Here is a 21,504-nt window from a genome sequence, read left to right as displayed (position 1 = left end):
TATAAAACTTTTAGTGGAAAGGGATATGACATCAAGTGTCTAAAATTGCTCTCATTGTAAGGATTTTAAACATTTATCATGTAATGGGATCCGTAGTGAAGTCTGAGTTTTTATTTCATTGTAGACAACAATTTTAAAAACTGCTATAGGCTGTTGTGCTGGCAGCCATAGGAAATGAGAGAATATTTTCTACAATCACAAATTGCTTTGCATGTTGCACAGAAGATTATAAAGAAGCAAAATAGATATTTTCTTTAAATTTGAGTACCTGCAGGTATCTCTGTTCTTCCTTTTTTCCCCTCCAGTTGAAGTTTCCCAGGCCTTTCTTTGCAAACCAAATTATTATTTTATCATTTGGATACCTGTGGGCAATCCCAAGTGTCAATGAAGCTAAGAATATTGTCTGCTCACTGAAAGAACTATTATCTAGTTCTCAATTTCCCATTTTAACATCATCACCAGGAACAGGCCAGCTGAAGTACAGCTTTCTCTGGTAGCCTTGCGAAGTGTAGTGTCAAAGTCTAATAGCTTGGTTTTCCTCCATGCAAGCGTTTCAATTTTTGGTCCTGGGATCCAGAAGAAGAGCGAAAGCGACAAGAAAGGTGGCAGCACGAGCAAGAACGCTTGCTACAGGTAGGGAAGAAACGACATGTCTTCCACCATGTGGTTCAGCTGTTGAATTGTCCCTTTGGACAAAAGTTGGGCATTTTGTGTCTTGTTTTCCACATCCTCTGTGGATGCTTGAGTGAATTCTGTGGCAGATGAGCAATAAAATGAGCATATACGCACTTTCCCTGTGGTTTGAGCACTCTTACATCTCCCTTCCCCCCTCCATGGAAAGACCAAAAGGACTTGGTTCTGCATTCCAGTGCAGAGTTAAACCAAATGTTGATCCTCAACTATATTTAAAGTATGTTGAGCATAGACTGTGAGACTCTCAATTACTTGGAGCCACTTTCTCAAGACTGATGATTTGCCGACCCTGGCACCTATGCAACTCTTTTTTAAAATGATGGTTTTAATAGATTTTCATAGACTTCTGCTGTGCTCACAGTTTTTTCTTGGAAAACTTCAAGCTAAATTTGGACAGGAAGAGTTTGGGGTTTTTTTTATGAGATGGGGAAACCCCTTCAAAACAATCACTGCTTGCAAGCACTAGTGCTTACAACCACTAGTAGTACAGTAAGCTGTAAAAGGTCTGGGTTTGTGTCCTAGTTGGAAAAAGTGCAGTGGCCCTGGGAACTTGAATTTCCCAGTCAGTCAGTAGTGTCTTTTGAAGCTGATTAGGTTTAGTCCCAAAGAAATCAGATCTTTCCTCCATGTAACAGAAGAGCAAACAACTGTCAAACGATGGAGAATAATAAAACAGAGTCTTTTCATCTTTTAAGAATGGCTTGTGTGTGTCTCTGCTGCTTTCTTGAGATTATTTCTTTTTAGCCAATATGTTTTTTTCCTCTTAAAATGGTGTAAAAATCTCATCATAATTTTTCTAGCATATGTGAGTGTTCTATCAATAGTAAATGCATCTTTTCTGTATTAGGCAGATGTGGTTTCTAATTCAAAAAGAAGCTGGAACTGATGTAAAAGGGATATGGAAGTCACTGTTCTTCCCCATGTTCAAACCAGTTCTGTCAAACAGTTTTAAAGATCTCTTTAAGATAATTTTTCATGCAAAACCGTGTGAAAACAATTCTCAAGAAATAATTCCATCAACAAGGAAAATAAGCGACCTAGCTAATTATAAGCCATCCTTTTTCAAACCTGTACACACTATTCATTTATCTTTTAAACTTGCGCAGGCATTCATCAGTCATGATTCATACAATCGTACATTAAATTGTACTGGCATCTGTCTTAGTTTAGTACCAGTATCTGCAAAACCTGCTTGTTTATATGCTACTTTGCAGAATTTTTTTAATGTAAAATCCATGCATAAGTGTTTCGGGGTGTGTGATAGTTTTTTGAAACTCTTAACACTATAATAAACAAGGAATTACTGAAAATTTTGAGCATAAATTTCATTTCTGTCCAAAATTTTAAAAACTTCCAACAAATTAAACTTCTTCTAGCATGTTAAAAGTTCTTTGTGGTTTGAAGGTGTTAAATGTAAGTGCTAGAAACAACTGGGGAGAGGAGGAAAGGAAGCACTTGTTTGACACCTATGGATGTTTCAAGTTTCATTTTCACTGTGGAAATACTACAGAATTTACTCCTAATACAGAATGCTCTGAATTTACCTGTGTCTGTGTCCTCTTACAGGAGAAGTATCAGAAGGAGCAGGACAAGCTGAAAGAGGAGTGGGAAAAGGCCCAGAGAGAAGTTGAAGAGGAGGAGCGCAGATACTACGAGGAGGTATAAGGCTCAAAGGAGGAGGTTGTTTATTGACATTTTTGCATTTAAATGCACCCACAACATAACTAAGAAATCCCATACCTAGATGAATTAATGAAAAGCCTTCTCAGGGCTGAATTTTCAGGATTGTTTCTCTTAAACATTACCATAAGTGCTGAGGAAAAATACTTAAATATTTAGACAGGTTATCCTCACAACCTCCGCATAGGTGGAGGTGTCTAATTACTGTGCAAGTCTGGATGAGTCAGTGTGGTTGTGTGTGGGCACACTCAGACTTCCCTCTGGAGGCAGAGCCTTTTGCATTTTGGCATATACTTTGGTGCCTGGACTTGGTGGAACTCCAGATGATATTGTTGTCTGCCCTGGGCTTGATCATGTAGATATTTTGTAAACTGGCCTTGTTTTTAAAAAAAAAAATAGACAGGAAACATTCAAAGCTTGCAGTTGTAGAATATTAATATAGAAGATAGTGATTTTCTTCTGTCATATGTGGGTCATTATTGCAGGAAATTGGAAAATATTAATATTTCCAGTTTAACTAATTGTGCATTATGCAAACTGATGTCACCTGTGCTTGAGGGCCATACTTGTGATCTGAACAAGAAATGTATTTTCAACTTTCAAAATAAATTTCTTGTGTACCAAGTGTAATTTCATGGTTTTATATGAAATTTAACGGACTGATGTGAGAAACAGTGGTGCCATCCCAAGTGGAATATTCTTCCCAGTTTTGGACATCCCATCCCAAAGATGGTAATGGTGAAAGGAAAGGTAGTGCAAAACATTGAAGCAAATTAAAATTTGAGGTGTTACCATTATTCTTAATACAACAGGTCCTTACCTAGCCATCTAAATATGACACTTAGCCAAACTTTATGCTTCTGCTTCTTAAGCTCGTTGTTGACATTCTGTATTTTTAACCTCCACCCTCTCCCAATCCTTTTTTAGGAACGTAAGATAATTGAGGATACTGTAGTTCCATTCATTGTTTCTTCAAATTCTGCTGAACTCCTCTCATCTTCTTCCTCAGCAACTGAAGGAAACAAAACAGTGGTGAGTTTCTCGTGGACTAGTAAGGCATAAAAACTAAGCCATCTTCAGTGCAAAGTTTCATTCTTCACTAAAGGCTAACAAAGTCTGGGAACAGTAAGAGTATTCCCTGGATCCTTCCATAACTAGTGATACCTCAGTGTGCTGTAGCTTGTACACTTCTACAACTGAAGAGCCATACTCCCAACCAAACCACTACCATCCCATTTTTAACTAGGGCAGAAGGTGCAGCTGCTTCTCTTCTTTAACTGGTGCTGTGAAAAAAGTCACCTGTTTCTGTTTAACTACCTTCTCAAAACCAACAAAATCTGAAGTGATTTCCCTGCATGGAAAATCTTGGGTGTAAGACATGCTTTAAGCATGTCCGAGATGAGACTGAATCCTGCCCCCCACTTTTCCTCCTTTTCTCTCCCACTATTCCTCCCAGAAAGCAGCAAAACAAAGAGAGGAACGTTTATTCTCTGATTTTATTTTTTTTTACTTATGCAGGACAAAATGTTTTACTCAATGCATCTAGCATCTAATTAAATAAGGATTCATCAGAGATCAGAGAATGATAGCCCAGGTGAGATCAGTAGAGTAAATGTGGGATTCCCAAACATAATTTTCTCCTGCCTAAGCCACCCACACCCAAGAAGTCATCTGCCTTTTTCCATTAAACTCCGGGATTAGGAGTACTGTATCATCTGGTTCTCCTCTTACCCTTCCTTGTCTCTGTTATCACTCATCCCTGTGCAGGGGCATCAGCCATGGCCCATTTTCCACATGGCTGTGTAGCAGTAACTTCCTGGTGGAGTTGCTTATGCCACGTTCAGGGCACTGCCTGCACCCAGAAGTTAAAAGATCTCATGCTCTGGCTTACTCAAGTTCCAGTAGTCATGCATGATCCACTCCAGTACCATTTTGGAAGTAGTACTGGTGTTGCCATTTGAGAATGCCCAATGTGTCTGAGTAACACATTGCCCAGGAGAGACAGCAAGCCGAGGTCCCTCACAAAGTCCTCCCAAGTCCAATGGGAGACTGTCTAGACTCTCAATGTCATTCAAGGATTTCTGCCAAAAATATGTAGCGGGAAGTTTTATTTTGTCATCCTGAACACTATCTCATAATTGGTCAGTCCCTAACTTTTTTTTTTCCAGTCAATTTTGTCCAATTAGTTGATTGTTTCATCTGAAGCCTTCGTTAAATCCAAAGTTAGCCTTACCAAGGTCAAATGATTCCACTGTATAATGTGAGATGTTCTTTATGATAATAAGGTGTGTCAACACAGTGTATCTGGGGAGAGCTGGTACTTTTCCTATGCATTTGCTGATGCCAAATTCAAGGGAAGTTCCTTGTTCCTTCCATACTGTCTTCTAGAACTCAACTGATTCAAACAGCTCTCCAGAGGAAGGCAAACAAAAAGAAGTTACAAGGCAGAAAAAGCTGCTCTGGGAGCAGGACAGTATGCCATCTCTGAAAAGCAAGGAACATGAACTCTGGCAAGAAAAGAGAAGGTATGGATCAAACCTAAGCATTTCTTAGCCCTGTGGAGGTTTGCATTCTGTAGACTTCTGGGATGTCACATCTGCCCATGACTGATGCTGGACCATCAGCATCTGGTGGTCTGGTGAGAGGTGTAATATATCCTGATCAATAATCACTTGCCACAAGCTTATGCATATATGGTGATGTGCACTGCTAGTTTTGTGTATCAGGTGGCTTGCCTTCTCAGGATGTGCCTCTGCCAAGAGGCTGTCACATCAGCCAGGTCGGAGCTTAGATAGCTCAGACATCTCTGTGTGTCACTGCACTGTGTCTTGTGTACAAGTTTCACAAGCCATTTAGAGGAATAAAGGAGAGGTAGCTGTTTTCATTCAGGATCTGCGTGAGATTGCCTGGATATCTCAGAAGTGCCATACCCAAACTTTCTAGATGGTGTTCAAAGTTCCGGTCTTTGCCCAACTGTTAATAACAGCTTTCACAAAGTTGAGAAGCATCTAATGATGCTGACTGCATAGAGAACACTGTGAAAAGCTGTTTCTCTGGCAAAGAAGCCATTTTCCACAAATCCAGAATGATCTTCAGCGTGTCTCAGTGGCAGTGCATGAAGTAAGCAGAAAGACTTGGCTTATTTGGAGACAAACTTGTTAACTCATGACAGTTATCCTCATTGCTTTGTCATTGCTGACACAAAACCAAAAATCTTTTTGCAAAAAAATCAAACCTCTGATTTTGCCATTATATTCTAGGGGGGATTTTTCCCGGCTTTATTTATACAATGTGACTTATTTTTATTGGCAGTGGAAATAAAGTGCTCTCAGGACATCCAGAGACAGGTATCTTGAAAGGAGGTGAACAGGAGCACCAGGTGCCAGCGATGGAGCGCAGCTCGCCTGCCAGGCTGAACCTGCCATTAACTCAGGGTGAGCGTTGAGACTCTTCATATGCATGTATGCTTTTCCAGATAGAAATCTTGCAGAAATCTAACTCACAGAATTCTGGAAATTGAAAATACACATATGCCTTCAAAATGTGAAAGTGTCAGACTCAAAAGTTATTTTCTGTTAGCAAAGATAAATATGTTAAGGTGAATTTTAAAATCATCTTGTTTCCATCAGAGGTGAGCATTTCAGCAGCAGAGAGGAATCTCTTTTATAGGCCTGCATGTTTACAGTAGTAGTGAACACAGTTATCTTCCATCTTTTACATAATCTTACATACATATAGGATTTATCTTGATACAGAGAACGTATTTCCAACACTTATTTTGTGTTTTGATAGCTAATTAGATTCTTCATGTCCATTTCAGTCAAGTAAAAATCGCTACCTATGGTGTATAACGTATTCAAGCCAAGCCTAAAGTGACACCTGTCTCAATTGTGTCATTAGAAATGTCTGATGACATTTAAAATTAATAGATTTCTTAACCTCCCGTAAGTATTGGTGTTTTTTGAATCAAGGAATTTCCCCAAAGCATTGCTGTCAACAGGGTCACCCTAAAAAAAGGCAAATTCATTAATTTAGCGTCATTATCTAATGCAAGTGAACAGTGGAAAGTAAATAAGTAGGACTAAAGACAGAAGGCAAATGTAGATTTTGAAATAGAGTTTTAGATTTTTGTTTTCAGTCTAGCATAAACATTGATGATTCTAAAAAATGAAACATCCATGGATAGACATTTCAGTGTTATTTTTCTAAATGCAAATTCAGTTTGTAAAACTCAGCAGGTTTGCTTTCCCCGTCTTGATTTTATTGTATTTTTAGTGCTTTAATAAAGGTTGCTCAAATAAAGCAAGCAGAAGATATTGCCCAGCAATCTGTCCTGGTGGATTTGTAGTAGTGAATAAGCAAACTTCAAAGGCTTGGCAGTTTTTAACTACTTCTGCTAGTCAGGGTTTTTCTAGGTTCTCTTTAACAACTTGGTCCCCTACAAGTATTCTGACAGCTCCTTTCTTGCCCCTTAAAACATCACATCCTTGCTCTGTCCTTAAGTCCTTAAATAGTCTGGACTACGGTTTTATTGCCTTGATATCAAAAATAGGTAACAAGCCTTTCACAGGCCCCAGGGAAGTTTCTCTTCTCTAAATCAGCTGTTTGGTGCATGGCAGGGTGAGGCTGTGCGCCACAAAATTCATCTGGAAGGATCCAGGTAGTGCGGTCTGTCTCAAAGATGGGACGGTTGGCTGCCTGGGCATCAGGCAGATCATTGCATATTGCTGGGAGGTTGTTACTGTCACTGAGCCTTGTGCAACCATCTGAAACGCAGACGGAAATTACAAGGGAATTACTGTTTATCAGTAGTCTCATGGAGAGCAGTGACTGCACCACCTTCCTCTTAACTCTTGCTTGCTGTTGAGGAGTTCGGATCCCCAGGCACCACAGAAGTTTCAGTCTCTCTGGTGCTTCCTTCCTTGTGACAGCAATATTTTATTTTCCCAAGTGCTGTTTGTGGATGACTGGCTTGACCTCTCCCTTTCCCCCTTCAGAAACTGAGAGGCAGCATCAGGGTGGGTCATGTGTATATGAAAGTAATACACGGAGACATTATTCCATAGAGTAGCAGGGTGGTGTAGCAGAGCCTGTCTCTGACTTTGTGTGGGGTTTCTGAGAACTTAACTTTAAGTAACAGTACATCTCATCTCCTTTACGGTATGCCCACAAGCTATGCTGGTCTGTAAGCATTGACAGAAGTGTTTTGTCTCAAGTACTGAGACTTCCCCACCTTCTGTTGTAGACGCCTCCTGGAATCAGCAGCTGCTGACAAAGCAGTCCCCGCATCGCGCAGAGGACATTCGGCAGAGACCATTCCTGGGCCAGAATGCGGGACAACAGCCAAACTCTGCAGGGGAAACAAGGAGGTGAGAGCGTAAAATAAAGGTTATTGCAGAGATTGGGAAGTCCTACTCACTCTGTTCTCCCCTATATTCCTACTCAGCGTTCTTTATTGGTTAAGTTTCATGGGTATTCCTGCAGTGTGAAGGCACCTTTGATGCCTGGCTTTCCCACCAAGGCTGCTAACATTTATCCGCTTCGTTTCTCATTATGGGTACCCTAGGAACTGGTTCCATGAGGGAGCATACCCCCTGCTTGCCACTCTCTGTCTTCTTTCTCCTTAGCTCTTTAAACGCTCATCTGCATAACTGTTTGTGTGCTTCATTTGTTTTAAGTGCCTGAGACAAACACTGATAGCTAGTAAGTGGCTAAATACCGTGGTGGGAATGTCATGTGAAGTCTGCCTCTTTGAAGTTGGAATCATTCCCCAGCTTCCAAGCACACATCAATTGCTACTTGCTAGTTCTTTAAGGACTATAGCTTTTAAAAGAAGATACACAGACATGAGTATTTTCTTTCTGCTGTAAATTTTGGTGAGGTTTTTTCTTCTCTGATGCTTTGCCGTGTGTTTTTGAGTAAGCATTACTAAAAGGTAACACCAGTTCTTTCAGTAAACAAAATAACTGCTTGCCTAATATTTGCAAAAAGTGTATCTGTGTAATGAGAAAGGAACATCTGTTTTGATTAGCATATATATGAACACAGTCTCCTGCAAAACATGTTACCTCTATGAAGCTTGTACCCAGTCAAAACTAATGTAGATTGAGGTTTGATTACCTGTTCCTCATAACAAACTGCTTGTGTGTGTGTTTGAGAAAATTGTTATTTAATCTGTAAACAGCTTTAAGCAGTGAGAGGTTGAATCAATCCTATGATTTCTGATAACAAAAAACATGCATGTTTTTTTCTCACCAAATTCTTGCAGGGCAGAATGAATACAAATAGTAAGAAGTCACTTTTCAGTGTAGGTTTCTTTTTACTCAGTAAAGGGCACAGACCCTCCATCAACAACCGTACCTCTGCTCTACCAGTGTGCTTCTGAGCACATCTCCTGGCCAACAGCGAGTACAAGATGGTGTGCCTTGGCTTAACCGTCCTTCATCATGGTGGGAGCTATATTGGGTTGATAGGTGGGTAGGAGTCTGCACATAGCTGGTGACCTGACTAAGCAATAGCCAGCAAACCAAGACTCAGAACCAAAAAAAAGTGTGCTATTTTTCATTGTATCAAAACAGCAATGGACAGCAAGTTTATACCTTTTTACCTTAGATAAAATCTTTACACTGGGAATCCTGAAATTCACCAGCTGGAATTTCTCTGTACAAAACCTGTTTTTAATTGTTCTTCAGCTGTAGTAATGCATTTTCTTTCCTGTATTTTAGGGCAGGCTATCATGAGAACTTCCGATCTGGTCCATCGTCTCCCTGCTCTCCTGGTGGTCTGAGTCAGTCACCCAACAGGTACAAAAGGCCAATAAGGAATTTTGCAGACCAAATACATCTTGTACTCACTGGTGAACTGCCGCAGTGTAAATCACATTAGTATTAGGAGGATGCACCATTAATTCTTCGAAATGTTGCAATTCATAACTGTCCATGGAATAAATAAACATGGAGCTCCCTTCCTGTATCTCTTGCCTGCTTCAGCAGTATTGCTGTTTTCAAATAACACAGTTCAGAAAGCAGCTGTAGGACTCTGCTTGATCATTGAAATTTCAATGAAATTGGAATAGGATAATGTAAGCTTCAGTCAAAGTAAGCAGTTAAGCATGAGTTCAGGGCACTTAAGCCAAAGGATCTTGTCTTCATTGTGAGGAGTCACATGCTCAGAAGTAAGGCATGTTCTAGACATTGTCACATTTCAGTACTTGCTGATTTAAAAGGAAATCCTTACCTTAATTTCCAAACTTGAAATGCATTTTGCTTTTTTTGTTGTTTGTTGTTTTTTTTAAAAAAATGCCTACGTTCATGCTAATCTCCTAGAGATTTGATTCTGTCAAACAACGAGCTGTGCAGCTTTCAGTGGCATATGCGTAACAACTCTAAATAAATGTTAATTATAGCCTGATTGAATCACTGATAAATTAGGGTGTATTAAAATGAGTTGGCTTATTAAACAGGGTAAAGTAATACAACACAGAAAAGATAGCAAGTTTTTGTTCTATTTAGTAACATTTTTCTTCATCTTTCATAGCAAAGCTCTCCTGATACCACTTGCATTGACATGCAACTATTGGGAATTTTTTTTATGCGAACACTTTCTTCTGTTTTTTTCTAGTTGAGGCTGCAGTTTTGGTGGGATTGCAGATAGTATCTTGCTACATGTAGCTAGTTGTGATAGCTACTTCATATTATTTAGCAGCTATATTCTGATCTGAGACTCTTTTCCAAGATCTTTTCCTGAAATAAATCTTAGCTTTGGAAACAATGGATGGGATGTAATTCATTGTTCCAATAAAACATTAGAAAACTTCTCTTTAAAAAATTCCCCAAACACTTTATTCTTTGATCCAACTTTAAGTTGTTCTTATAATAACTCTTGACAGTGGAGAAGTGAAAACAGCAGTGGACTTAAGAATAACACAGAGGGATGTGAGCAAGAAGGCTTAAGGTTGCAGGAGAGGAGAAACAACCAGAAAAGTTATTTTAAAAGGAATAATGAGAATGAAGCAACAGGACAGTGTTGTGCTTGTGCTGTCAGTGTACATGGTACGATAAAGAGTGATGGGCTCAGGAGTGACAGAGATTAGATGGAACCAAAGACAGTTTTCTGGTTGTGATGAGTCTTTCTGCTGCTTCTGTCTGTCCCTCTTTTCCGTCCCCCAAAATGGCTTTTTTGTCATGATGCAGTCCAGATCTCTCTCTGGCTTATTATGTTCTTGCACCAAAACCATAAAGCAAGATACCGTAAACTTGCCTGTCTGTGTATAATTTCATCAAATAATCTTTTCAAAACTCACTAAGTATCCCAAAGTTTCTTTCCTGGTTTCATTCCTGGCTAAAAAAACCATGGATGACACATCATGACAAGGGGTCCGTTTTGGTCTCAGGTTCATCTCACTAGAAGTGTGTACCTGCAGTGCTATTTAAAACCATTATGGAAAAGGGTATCAGTTATTCCTGGGGCCCTGATCTCTCACCCAGCTGTCATCAAACAACTAATTTACTGGAAAGGTCTGGACAGGATTGAAGCTTAAGGAGAGAGTTGAAGTATTGCAGTGTTGCAGTGGGAGATCTGATTGCAGTTTTGCTCCAGCTAGTCGTAATAGTAGCAGGCATGTAACTGCAGCAGCACAGCTCAAAATTAGTTAGGAAGCACCTGGTGCCTGGTCTGTGCTACTGCGCTTAGGCTGCCACTGTTGACTTCACCAGCTTGTCTGGACAGAGGAGCAGCACCCCTGCCTTCTGACTTGCAGTAAGCAAAACCATTTGCAAACAAATTGAAAATTTTCCAGGCTGAGGAGTCTGACTCGGGTGATTTGTGTGAGTATCTGCTTTGATTGCTGTGGCATTGACTAGGTCTAGGTAACCCACAGGCGTGGTTCTCTCCTCCATTAAGAAGTTTGCATCTCCCTTGATGTAGCACAGCAGACTGGCAGGGAAATGGGTCTGAGCTGCTGTGCATTCAAACATTTTAAGTCCTCTGCTTGTCTGTGAGGCAAATGTGCAGGCTGATTCAGCGTCATGGCTTGAAGGGTCAATGTGTTTATGTGAAACCCATCCTGTCCCTCTCTGTAAACCGGTGTAAACATCTGGCTATGTTTTAGCATCGGTTGCGGCTCTGTTTTCTTAAAATAATGTTTGCCTCCTAGGTCTGTCAGTGGAAAGAAGCTTTGTTCTACCTGTGGGCTTCCTCTTGGAAAAGGAGCTGCCATGATTATTGAAACGCTCGGTCTTTATTTCCATATTCAGTGCTTCAGGGTATGTCTCTTGCTTTATTAAGAAAAATCTGAAGTCATGCAAAGTGCAAGGAGAGAGTATGTTGAGAGCTGTAGATGTGAAACTGAAAATGAGAGGACCAAGGGATTTGGATATTTCTTATGTATGTGTGACTGTTTGTAGAGCAGTGGAAGTAATGCAGCTAATGTGTTGTTTTGCTGTCAGATGTTAATTGGACTAAAAGCTGTGATTTAGGAAGCAAACTTAGCTTCCTCAGTTACAGAGGGAATCATATAATTTCCCTGTTGCACTCATTGCTTTTTAAATACAACATTAGTTACCTTGTGATTTGGTTGGTTGGTTGGTTTGGTTTGGGGGGGGGGGAGTGTTGGGTTGGAGTGGTTTGGGGTGGGGAGGGTTTGCGAGGCTCTTTCTGGTTTATATGTATATTTTATTTTATTTTATTTTTTTAATCCTGGTCAGTCCTGAAGCCATCATTGATCTGGCCTGAAAGCTTTGACTATGGAATGAATGATGTATTCTGGCTTTCACCAGAGCTCTCAACAGCAATACTTCTTGGCTGTTCTTGAGTATTTCAGTCTGGAAATGGCTTAAGATAGTGTTTTCTAGAGAACTTAGGAAATGCCCGTTTCCATTGTCTCTGGCCCAATAGGTATTAAGACATTTGTGAAGCCTTTTTTGCTTTTAGACCTTTACCCAAACTAAACCTGTGGCCTATCTAAGCTTTGTCCATCACAAGTGGTCTGGCTCCAGAATGTAACGTTAACACCAGATGTCCCTTCAGATCACTAGGCTTCAGTTCTGTGTAAGTGGAGACTGCTGAAATCCAGTCCTAAACACTGTTAGCTCCAAAAAACCACTTCACTGATGTGCAGTGCTTTGTGGTGCTGTCCACAGGAGTACAGGCTGAGTTCTGCAGTGGGGGTGGGTATTTTTTCTCACTGTTCCAAGAACTATTGAAACAAAAGCCAAAATTTGGGAAGAGTTGTGCCAGATTGTAGGGCATGATCTCTTACTTTCTCTGTTCTTCAATTGGCAGTGTGGCATTTGCAAGGGACAGCTGGGAGATGCAGCAAGTGGGACAGATGTCAGGATTAGAAACGGTCTCCTGAACTGCAACGATTGTTATATCCGATCCAGAAGTAAGTACCAAATCCTGTCCAAAGGACAATGAACTCTTAACGATACTGATGCCATGATTTTAACTGATGGGTTTGTCTCCTGGCTTTGCCACTCACAAATAACTTTGTCACGTGAAGGCAAACCTTCATATGTACGCTCTTGTATCAAAAAAGATTTCCAAGCCCATTAAATCTCGTCCAGAGGATCTCTGCTCGGCAGTATTAGACTGAAAGGCTGTTTCTGTGCATAAAGGTGAACTCCTACACTGTGCATACATATTGCATGTCCTGAAAGTTTGAATCTGTCACACCATCTGAAACAATGTAGATACTTCTAGGTCTAGGACCCTGGGCCTTATTTCCCATATTTTACATCTCCAGGCCTCCCTTTGTGGACAAAATGGTCATGTAAAATATTAGGACCATTCTGTAACTCGTAATGAATCCCTGTGGTGGTACCCCCAGACATGCTAAAGTGTTACTTGCTGGAAGTTTTGAAGAAGGAGCCAGACAATTGCATGTCAGGAAAAAAAAACACCTTGATACATTTTTTTGCCTTGGAGCAGGTCACCTCAATGTCCTTCTGAGTCCTGGATTTCTGTGACTGATACCAAATTTCTAGAGCATTTCAGCTTCACCCCAGTGTCACCAGTGGTATGAAATGGGCAGTGCTCATGCTGGCTTCTACTTTATGGGAAAGAGTAAGATGCAGGAAAGAACCACGGGAGTAATCGTTGCCTTCCCGTTACATGTTACTGTTGAGCACCTTCACTGCCTACAGTCCTAACTGATCAGTAGAGACACAGAGCTCTTTTCACTTACTGTTTCCCTTCTTCTCTCGCAAAAGCAGTGCCTGTAGAAATGCAGGAGTAGGAAAGGTACCTACCTACCTTTGCAAGCAGACCAATTTTCTCTGGTGTTTCAGGAGAGGTATTTCCCCATCAGCAGGGCTAGAGGGTGCTATTGTATAACCGTTTGCTTGGTGATTTTTTAAAAAAAAATTCTGCCAAGAAATGTTAGCAACTTTTTATTATTATTTATTTAACCTGCCATATTTAGAAATAGCTTTTCCCCCTCAGGCTTGATACTATAAACCTTCCTCATGTGGATAAGGTCCTGACCCTTAACATGCACATTTGCACATCCATCTTCACACAAAAAAAGAGAGGAAGGTGATAAAAGTCATATTTTCCTTTTCTTCTTAATACTTTTTGCTTAAATAAAAACTGAGGTCCCTTAAGGATAGGTGAAGGCTCAAATAAATTATTTATCAGCTTATTTGCTATAGAAATCAGCCCCTCCATGATCATTTCTACAGAAGTGGTGCTAGAAAATGCGGTACAGAGCTGTGTACAGTGTTTTGTGCAGTAAGGTTTTGCATTTGTACATACCTAGCACAACGGTAACCAGGACCATGACGGAGAGAATAGGTTTTGAGGAAGCATATGGTTCCTGAAGAATAATAATGGCAAAGGTTTGCCTTTTTTCCTACGAATTGCCTCTTCCTGCTGTGTTCAGTCCTCATGCAAAACCTCAAAAGACGAATTAGTTGAATTGAGGTTACACTGACTCTTACTGACAGTTTCAAAGGGACTGATTTTGGTAGAACTGCAAATACAGTTAGTTGCTCATTTTAAACTAGAATTTGATGGAATCCACATCTGAAATGAAGAACAAACTGGTGCAATGTTAGTGATTTGCCTTTCAGTTCTGGGATGTCTGATGCTAAATATAAAATCGGTTGCCTGACTGCACAAGCCTGTGCCTTCATGCCCCCACGGCTACATCCGAACACCTGTGCAGCTACGCGCACAACTGACGGTCTCTGACCAACCCAGAATTAATTACTAAATATTAATAATAAGTAATTCGCTAATAAGAATTGTTTTGAGATGCTTATGGACATCTCAATGAAGTATTTGGCTGCCAGAAGCTTATTTGAAACTGTGAATGATTCTGTTTCAAAATAAATTATCAAAAACCTTAAGAGAGAAAAGCATTAAATATTATGTAGTGGTCCAAGTTCCAAAATATTTGTGTTTTTCAAATAAAAGTGGATGGGCTTTTATTGGTAGGTTATTTCTCTACAACAAACATCACAAGGAAGGGAACTTGGTATTCAGTGTCAAACACGGGGAATAGTTACAGGTTTGTGAGTGTTGAAGTCAAAGTCAAGATGTAAATTCGTAAGATTTCCTGTATGACCAAGTAACAGAAGGGCTCTGTGTTACCACATAACGCAAACCAGACACAGCTAAAGATGACTCATCAGTCTTTTGCTTTACTGTTTTGCCACTGCAGAGCTTGCAAGTAAATATACCCACAAATATTTCAGGAGTAAAATGAAATAAAAGCTCATGCAGAATGCATTCGTCCATGTGGCATGGAAAATGTATTTCCACTGGATTTAAGCTGAATCCTTCTTTGCAGTTAGTGCCCCAGCTTTGCAGGAAGAAGACGAAGCAGGGCACAAATTATATATATATTTCCAGATGTGTTTTTCTGAACTGTAGAGATCATCTGAGGAAAAGCCTACCTATGCTTGTTAAAATTTGTCAACTAATGATTTCTTTTGGTTTTGTTTAACCCAGCTGCTGGACAGCCAACTACATTGTGACGTGACTTTCAGTGCTAATAATTTTCAAGAAGGAGCTCTCTTCTCATATGTATCGGCTGCCTCCAGACAATCACTTGTAAGAGCTTGAATCCATGGACATCATGGCTCTCATCTCATTTTGAAAAACTCGTAAAAACACTGCGCCTGCTCCTTTAAAATGCAACATGTTATTTTTTTTTCCTTTGTTAAGAAATTTGCAGGATATATATGACTATGTTTGGGAAGGCAGAGCCTAAGTACTATTAAAGAAAATCCCACCTTTCAGGTATGCTTCTGATTTCCAGTCTGTTACCTTGTTCTTTTGAAAGTAATAAGAAAATAAACATGCAATAAATCTGTTTTGTTTTAATATTTCTAGGAATTAAAAAGTTTAAGTTTACAGAACCTTTATAGAATATGCCAAGTTGAGCTGAGAAGTAATTTTAAGGTAGTATCTAATCAGTGCATTTGAAAAACTAAACATCACAGCACGACTTCTCTGTTATAACTGAAGCTATAACGTTTTTATACAGAGACTAGTTTGATAATACATCCTGTAATTCTGAAGCATTTTGTGTTTATATTACCTTCAGTGGAGGGTAGGAGTTATACAAATAAATTATTGCACCTTTAGTGATAGGATTTTTTTGTTTGTGTACCTCAAGTAATGTTCATGACTATAGCTTAATATTCTCTCAAATAAAGATTTCTTCATTAAACCTAAAGACTGTATACCCTTAACGATGGCAAGATTCCCTTTAGGAGCAGTCCTTCTTACTAAGTTCAGCAGCCTGTGTTCTTCTTAAATTCAATGAAAGGTGGTGTGGGGGAGGGGCAGCCAAGTGGGCACGCACAGCTGAATTTCGAGTGTCCGAGCTGCAGTTTGATGCTATGTTGAAGCTTTTATTTTTGGCGTGTAACCTGCCCATTGATGGTCTGAGTTGGTTTGAGATCTGCTCGTTCACTTGCAAACATTGCCGTTGGTTGAAATCTCATGTGGAAAAACACATGTGGTTTGGGTGCCCTCCAGAGCAGGGAACTGAACAGCCTTGAGCCTGTGTTCCCCCGATAAAGCCAGCAAAACCCAGGAGTGTGGAAAGCAGGCAAGGAAGAGGCCGGCAGCAGTAGGCAAAAAAACGTTGACTTGCCTGGGTTTGGGTCAGTTTTCCTTTGTGCTTTTTGATTAAGCGTGTGCTCCTTACTAAAGTGATCTAGCAGCTCATTGAAACAGCGGCGAGAGCTGTGTCACTTTACCCACAATAACACAGACAAGGTTAGGGGATGTGTTGCAATTGCATAATACCCTAGCACTTTTTGGTAAACAGCGGAAGTATCCCATTTTAGCAGTTCAGGATGCAACTTCAAATGGAGGAAGAACCCCCTTCATATTCTGCCTTAAAACGGTGATAAAAATTAATTTATAGAGATTTATTTTATCTATGTGCGCATCTGTTGTCTTTTGATGTGTTGGTAAATGGAAATGAAGTGGTTATTAGGGAAGCAATAATTTTGAGTTGTTCTCTAGCTAGCAACTATTTATTTAAACACTAGATGCTTGCATGTGAGTTGCATACCCATGCAAAACTGCGTGTCATTGAGAACCCATGTAGGATGTTATCACTGGAGGACATTGTGACTATCTGCGGGAAAGTTACATGTCACTTCCTTAATACTGTGCCTTAGAAAATGCAAAGCTGTTGCACACAGTCAGTGATGACTTATGGATGCAATAAATCCAAAAAGCTGAAGTCCTTTGTGAACTTCACCTGGGGAATATTTTTAAAAGAAAAAATTAAAAAATCAGACAAATGTTTTGGAAATAAAAGTGATGTCCAATATTTTGGTCAGCCATCTGCATGGTTTACTGTTAAAGGGTTTTGATAACCAGGATGCTTACTCTTTGCATGTGGTCATCGTAACATTTTCCCACAAATAATGCGGTAACATGGAAATTCAAGAAACAGATTTTATAACCGACTTTGTACATCTGTACAATTCCATGCACTGCATTAAGAATATGTGAATGTATGATGTCTGGGCTTAATTTTTAAACGAGACCATGCATGCTTGTGCGTCTCTTTGCTATGAGTCTCTACCACTGCTTCACCTGTGTGATAGAGTTCAGATGTGCAATTCAGTCCCCAAGTGTATAAAAGGATTGGTTGTCACAGAGGGTAGATCCGCTTCTCATTCACGTAGGGGTAAGTGCCCAAAGGGCTTAGGAGCATGGGTGGGACTAAAATGCATGGGCGAGGGGTGGGTGGGGGTATGCATCGCACCGCAGACACACCACTGGGGCTCTGAAGCTGCTTAGAAATTGAGCCCAGTGTCTGTTGATTAGTTTAAGATATGCATGTTTTAGCAAAGTTGTTTGTTTGTATGTAAAGCAAAATGAAGCAACATTCTCTGACGATGACTTTTCCCCCTAATGAACATCTATTCACCAGCACAGAATAATTTTAAACAGTTTTCTAAATTTTACTTGCCAACTGCTTATGTTTGATTTTCTATTTCCTTTGGGGTCTTACACGGCAAATTCATTCAGACTAAGATCTCCACACACACACACACACCTTTTTTTTTTTTCAGTGTAAACACATAAATATGATACATTTCTTACCAGGAACTTTGAGCACAGAAAAAATTTATGCTTTACTACATTTGAACTACAATGTAAATGTATTTGTTGCAAAAAAATACTATTGCTAAGCAAATACAATGTATGTAACGGGTTTTAGATGTTTCAGAATTTATTTAGCCTCTTCCTACTTCAGAGAACCTGAGCAGGTGTGGTAACCCATCTGTATTTCACAAACCCATTTTCTGTGATGTATTTTTTCCCTACTCTTGCTATGTAGTGTTATTGATGCAGTACATCTGTAATTCTCAGTGAATGTCCTAAAGGTTGGTGAACCAGAAGGGGACCATCCTTATCTGCATGTCCATTCAAGGACAAGGATTGCTGTCCTAGCTGGGGCTAATGTTGAATACCGATTACGCTAATCTTTCCTTTAGTTTATTTATTCTAAAACGCCTCTGGAAATTAGGAAAACTTGTCTAAAATGCAACAGCTTTTATAGTAAATGTATGTTTATAAATAAAATGTTGATTACCTTCGGTGGTGTTGATTTTACTTATTATAACTAACTTCTATTGCATGCGATGAGTCTATGAAACTGGATTGCCGAGTGTGTACATCCCACTGGTAAAAGCTTCTGCTTGACAGGGGTAGGCTGAACCAAGCTATATTCCACAAAACTTAGTATATGAGATGAGACAATAAAAGAAGAGATACCTTCTGGTTTGCTACTGTATGCTGTAGCTGAATATTTATGAAAAGATGTGTGCCTGTTGTGGTAAAAGATGAGCAGAGATGACTTTCTGTGAGTCGAACCCAAAGTCCTCAGAAGATCTTTCACTGGTGTTGGTGGACTGTGGTTCAGCCTTTGACTCAATAAAACACTTTATGTATTGCAAAGCTAAATATGTGCTTGGTTAATTCCATTTCTACGTAGCAAAGATCCTTGAGTTTGTGCTTAGTTATACATGCGATGAGGTATCTCACTAATTCTTGAATCTCAACAAGTGTGTGGCTTCATCAGTAACCAGCAGAAAGTTCACACAAAATTTTAAACTAATAACTTCCCCTTGTTCTTCCTTTTAATTGGGCCTTCAATGAATGACGGGTTTGATCCTCTGCCAGAAGTGCATCTTGGCTGTTAAATGAGTCATAGGGAAGTACTGACAATTTAATTTTTTGAAAGCAGATTTTTATCCTGGTGCCTAAATGGAAATGGTAGTGGTCTTACGTTATTCCTGCATGTCCATCTCTGGACAGAGGGCCAGTGTTGCTCTGCGGCCAAAGAGGCTGTCTGGGGTTCCCAGCAGCATGTGTTAGGGCTGCGTTGTGGGACCAGCTCACTGCCATGGGAGGCAAGCACGGATTTGGTGTTTGTGACCCTTAGGAGCCAAGTAAAATGGTGGAAATCCTGATACAACTTTTTTAGTAGTATTATTTTCTGGTGAAAGTGATCTGGGAGCTCTGACCTGCCCAGAGTCATTTATGATGCTAAAAGGGCACCAATGGGATGGACTGCACATGCACCAAAATAATTCCACCAATCTTATCAAAGGGGAGTTGCATCACCTGCTCACCTCACCAGCACCTTCATCTGCAGGTCGAAGAGGCTGCCAGGAGGGCCTCAAGGGATACCACCCTGCTAACAGGGCCTCAGCGTGCCCCGGGAGAGGACGATGGCTTGCCAAGCAGCAGGATGGAGCTGGGGACATACGGAAGGAATAGGAGGTGGGTCTGGGAGAGGAGTGGACTGCTACAGCTGAGGCTCAGACGTCGAGACAGAGGACACCCCATGCAAAAGGGGATGTATGCCAAGTCGGCCAGGAAAGCTTTGTGCCTCCTCTGCACCCCGTCACGGTGCGATGCCTCCATCCCTCCCCTTGCCCCCATCACAGCCAGGCAGGATGAGGGCTCTGCTTCCTCCTCTGCACCCTTGCTCCAGGGTCCAAGCAGTCGCCTTTGGTTTGCTCTCTGTTTTCTCTCTTTAGCGAGTGTTTCGGTGCAGAGATCATCAGCAAGCACAGCCAGGCGCTGGTCGCTGCCGAAGGCTCTAGGCACAGGTAATAAACAGCAGTAGCTTGCTCATCTCATGAGTATTGATCCTGATCCAGACAACTCTTCTGGGGGATAGTTAAAAGCAGGCAGCTACCACTTTGTTTAGAAAATTAGCTTTAGGTACAGTTCTTGCTGCCCAATTTAGCAAAGATTTGGTCTCAGATGGATCCCCTTCCTGATAATGGGAAGCTGGTTAAGTACTTAATAAACTTTGCGGAAAGGGGGCCTGCCCTGCTTTGCTTCCCCCTTGTCTCTGCTTTCCTGAGAAAAGGTTGGGCAGCTGGGCAACAAGACGACAAACTGCTCATTTTCAGAGACACATCTGCAGTGTCAAATCAGAAGGGCTTGTGGGCACTGGAAGTGAGCAGACGACCACCGCCTGGCTGGAAAAAAAAAAGGTGCCAGAGAATACATCTCCTGTAAAGGCAAACAGGACTCCTGTATACCTCTAAAAGCCTCCGGTAGGAATGTAATTTTATCTGAATTTCCTGATAAGGGGAAATGGCTAAACTGGAAGCCACTCAAGTTTTGCAAGACTTAAGAGCCCAAAACAGGGATAGAAAGTACAGGGTGAGCTGTGACTCTTTTCATGGTAGGGTGTGGGGTTGGTATTTTGGGGGGAGCATCTGTTTTCTTATTCATCTTTGTTACAAAATGTAGCATGAGTTCAACATGCAAGAGGGATGCTTACCCCTCTGCCAGGCTGTAGCTGCTGCTCTGTAGACCTTACTGAATGCTCCATGCTCTGCAAGAGTAGCTGTTGGAGCTCTCCTCCCCAAAGCGTGCAGGGTTTTAAGACATTTAGGAAAAAGAAAATTATCTATTATTTAAGGCACTCTCACAAGTCACTGTTAACTCATCTGTAGAGTCCATCAGCTTCGCTGCACATGGTGCACTGCAAATTCTGTTTGCTAATGCCACATCTACAGTTCACAGATGCATTTTTTCTAAGCAGGTAACCTGCTGCTTAAAACATGCTGAAGCCAGTCACATGGGTCTAGAAACTAAACCAAAATTAATAGAAATACAAATATTTCCTTGTAATAACAACATTTATCAAACCACGAAGAAAACAAGAATTTCAAATTTCCTTTTATCTGTTACCTCTGATTATAGACAAGAAACTACTCCAATGACAAGCACAGGAACAGAGACATGCCATCCACATCTCTGGAAACTACCTGGTGGCTTCCCATGTTGAGTGTCAGAGCAGAGCATTAGGACCTGTGGAACAGAAAGTGTTTCAGATGGCTAGGTCAAACCTTGTTTTCCAAAAAGGTAGGCACAAATATCAGATAGCAAATGATGCTTATTCTGTAGCTCTTCAAAGTAATCTTTTGCCAAGCTCTGGTTTGCAGGAGCTCACTAAAACATACTCTCCATACAATACACTTGATATCTGACACATTTCTTGTGGAAAGGTGAAGCGGATCTCTGGCAATATCGCACCTCAAGCGTGTGATGTCCTGTAGGAAACCCTGTTCCTTGCCACGGTATACTCAGACTCTGAGACTCTCCTAGAGATTTTTGCATCACCCT

The 21,504-nt window shown here is 40.6% G+C and overlaps 1 protein-coding gene across 1 annotated transcript in view; it reads left to right on the top strand.

The window, feature by feature from the left end:
- LIMCH1 (LIM and calponin homology domains 1) overlaps nt 1-18,816 on the top strand; it is a 181,781-nt gene extending 162,965 nt beyond the window's left edge. Inside the window, exons 26-35 of the mRNA XM_037384143.1 lie at nt 550-633; nt 2,260-2,352; nt 3,301-3,405; nt 4,762-4,898; nt 5,686-5,807; nt 7,619-7,742; nt 9,099-9,176; nt 11,528-11,636; nt 12,655-12,757; nt 15,328-18,816. Of these exons, the coding sequence (XP_037240040.1) occupies nt 550-633; nt 2,260-2,352; nt 3,301-3,405; nt 4,762-4,898; nt 5,686-5,807; nt 7,619-7,742; nt 9,099-9,176; nt 11,528-11,636; nt 12,655-12,757; nt 15,328-15,353 (981 nt within the window). The 3' untranslated portion in view covers nt 15,354-18,816. The remainder of the gene's footprint in view (nt 1-549; nt 634-2,259; nt 2,353-3,300; nt 3,406-4,761; nt 4,899-5,685; nt 5,808-7,618; nt 7,743-9,098; nt 9,177-11,527; nt 11,637-12,654; nt 12,758-15,327) is intronic.
- The last annotated feature ends 2,688 nt before the right edge of the window (nt 18,817-21,504 follow it).

The sequence above is a fragment of the Falco rusticolus genome, chromosome 1, assembly GCF_015220075.1.
Source record: "Falco rusticolus isolate bFalRus1 chromosome 1, bFalRus1.pri, whole genome shotgun sequence".
Taxonomy (NCBI): Eukaryota; Metazoa; Chordata; class Aves; order Falconiformes; family Falconidae; genus Falco; species Falco rusticolus.
Note: the sequence above shows the minus strand (reverse complement) of the source record. Positions and strands in the feature narration are given on the sequence as shown.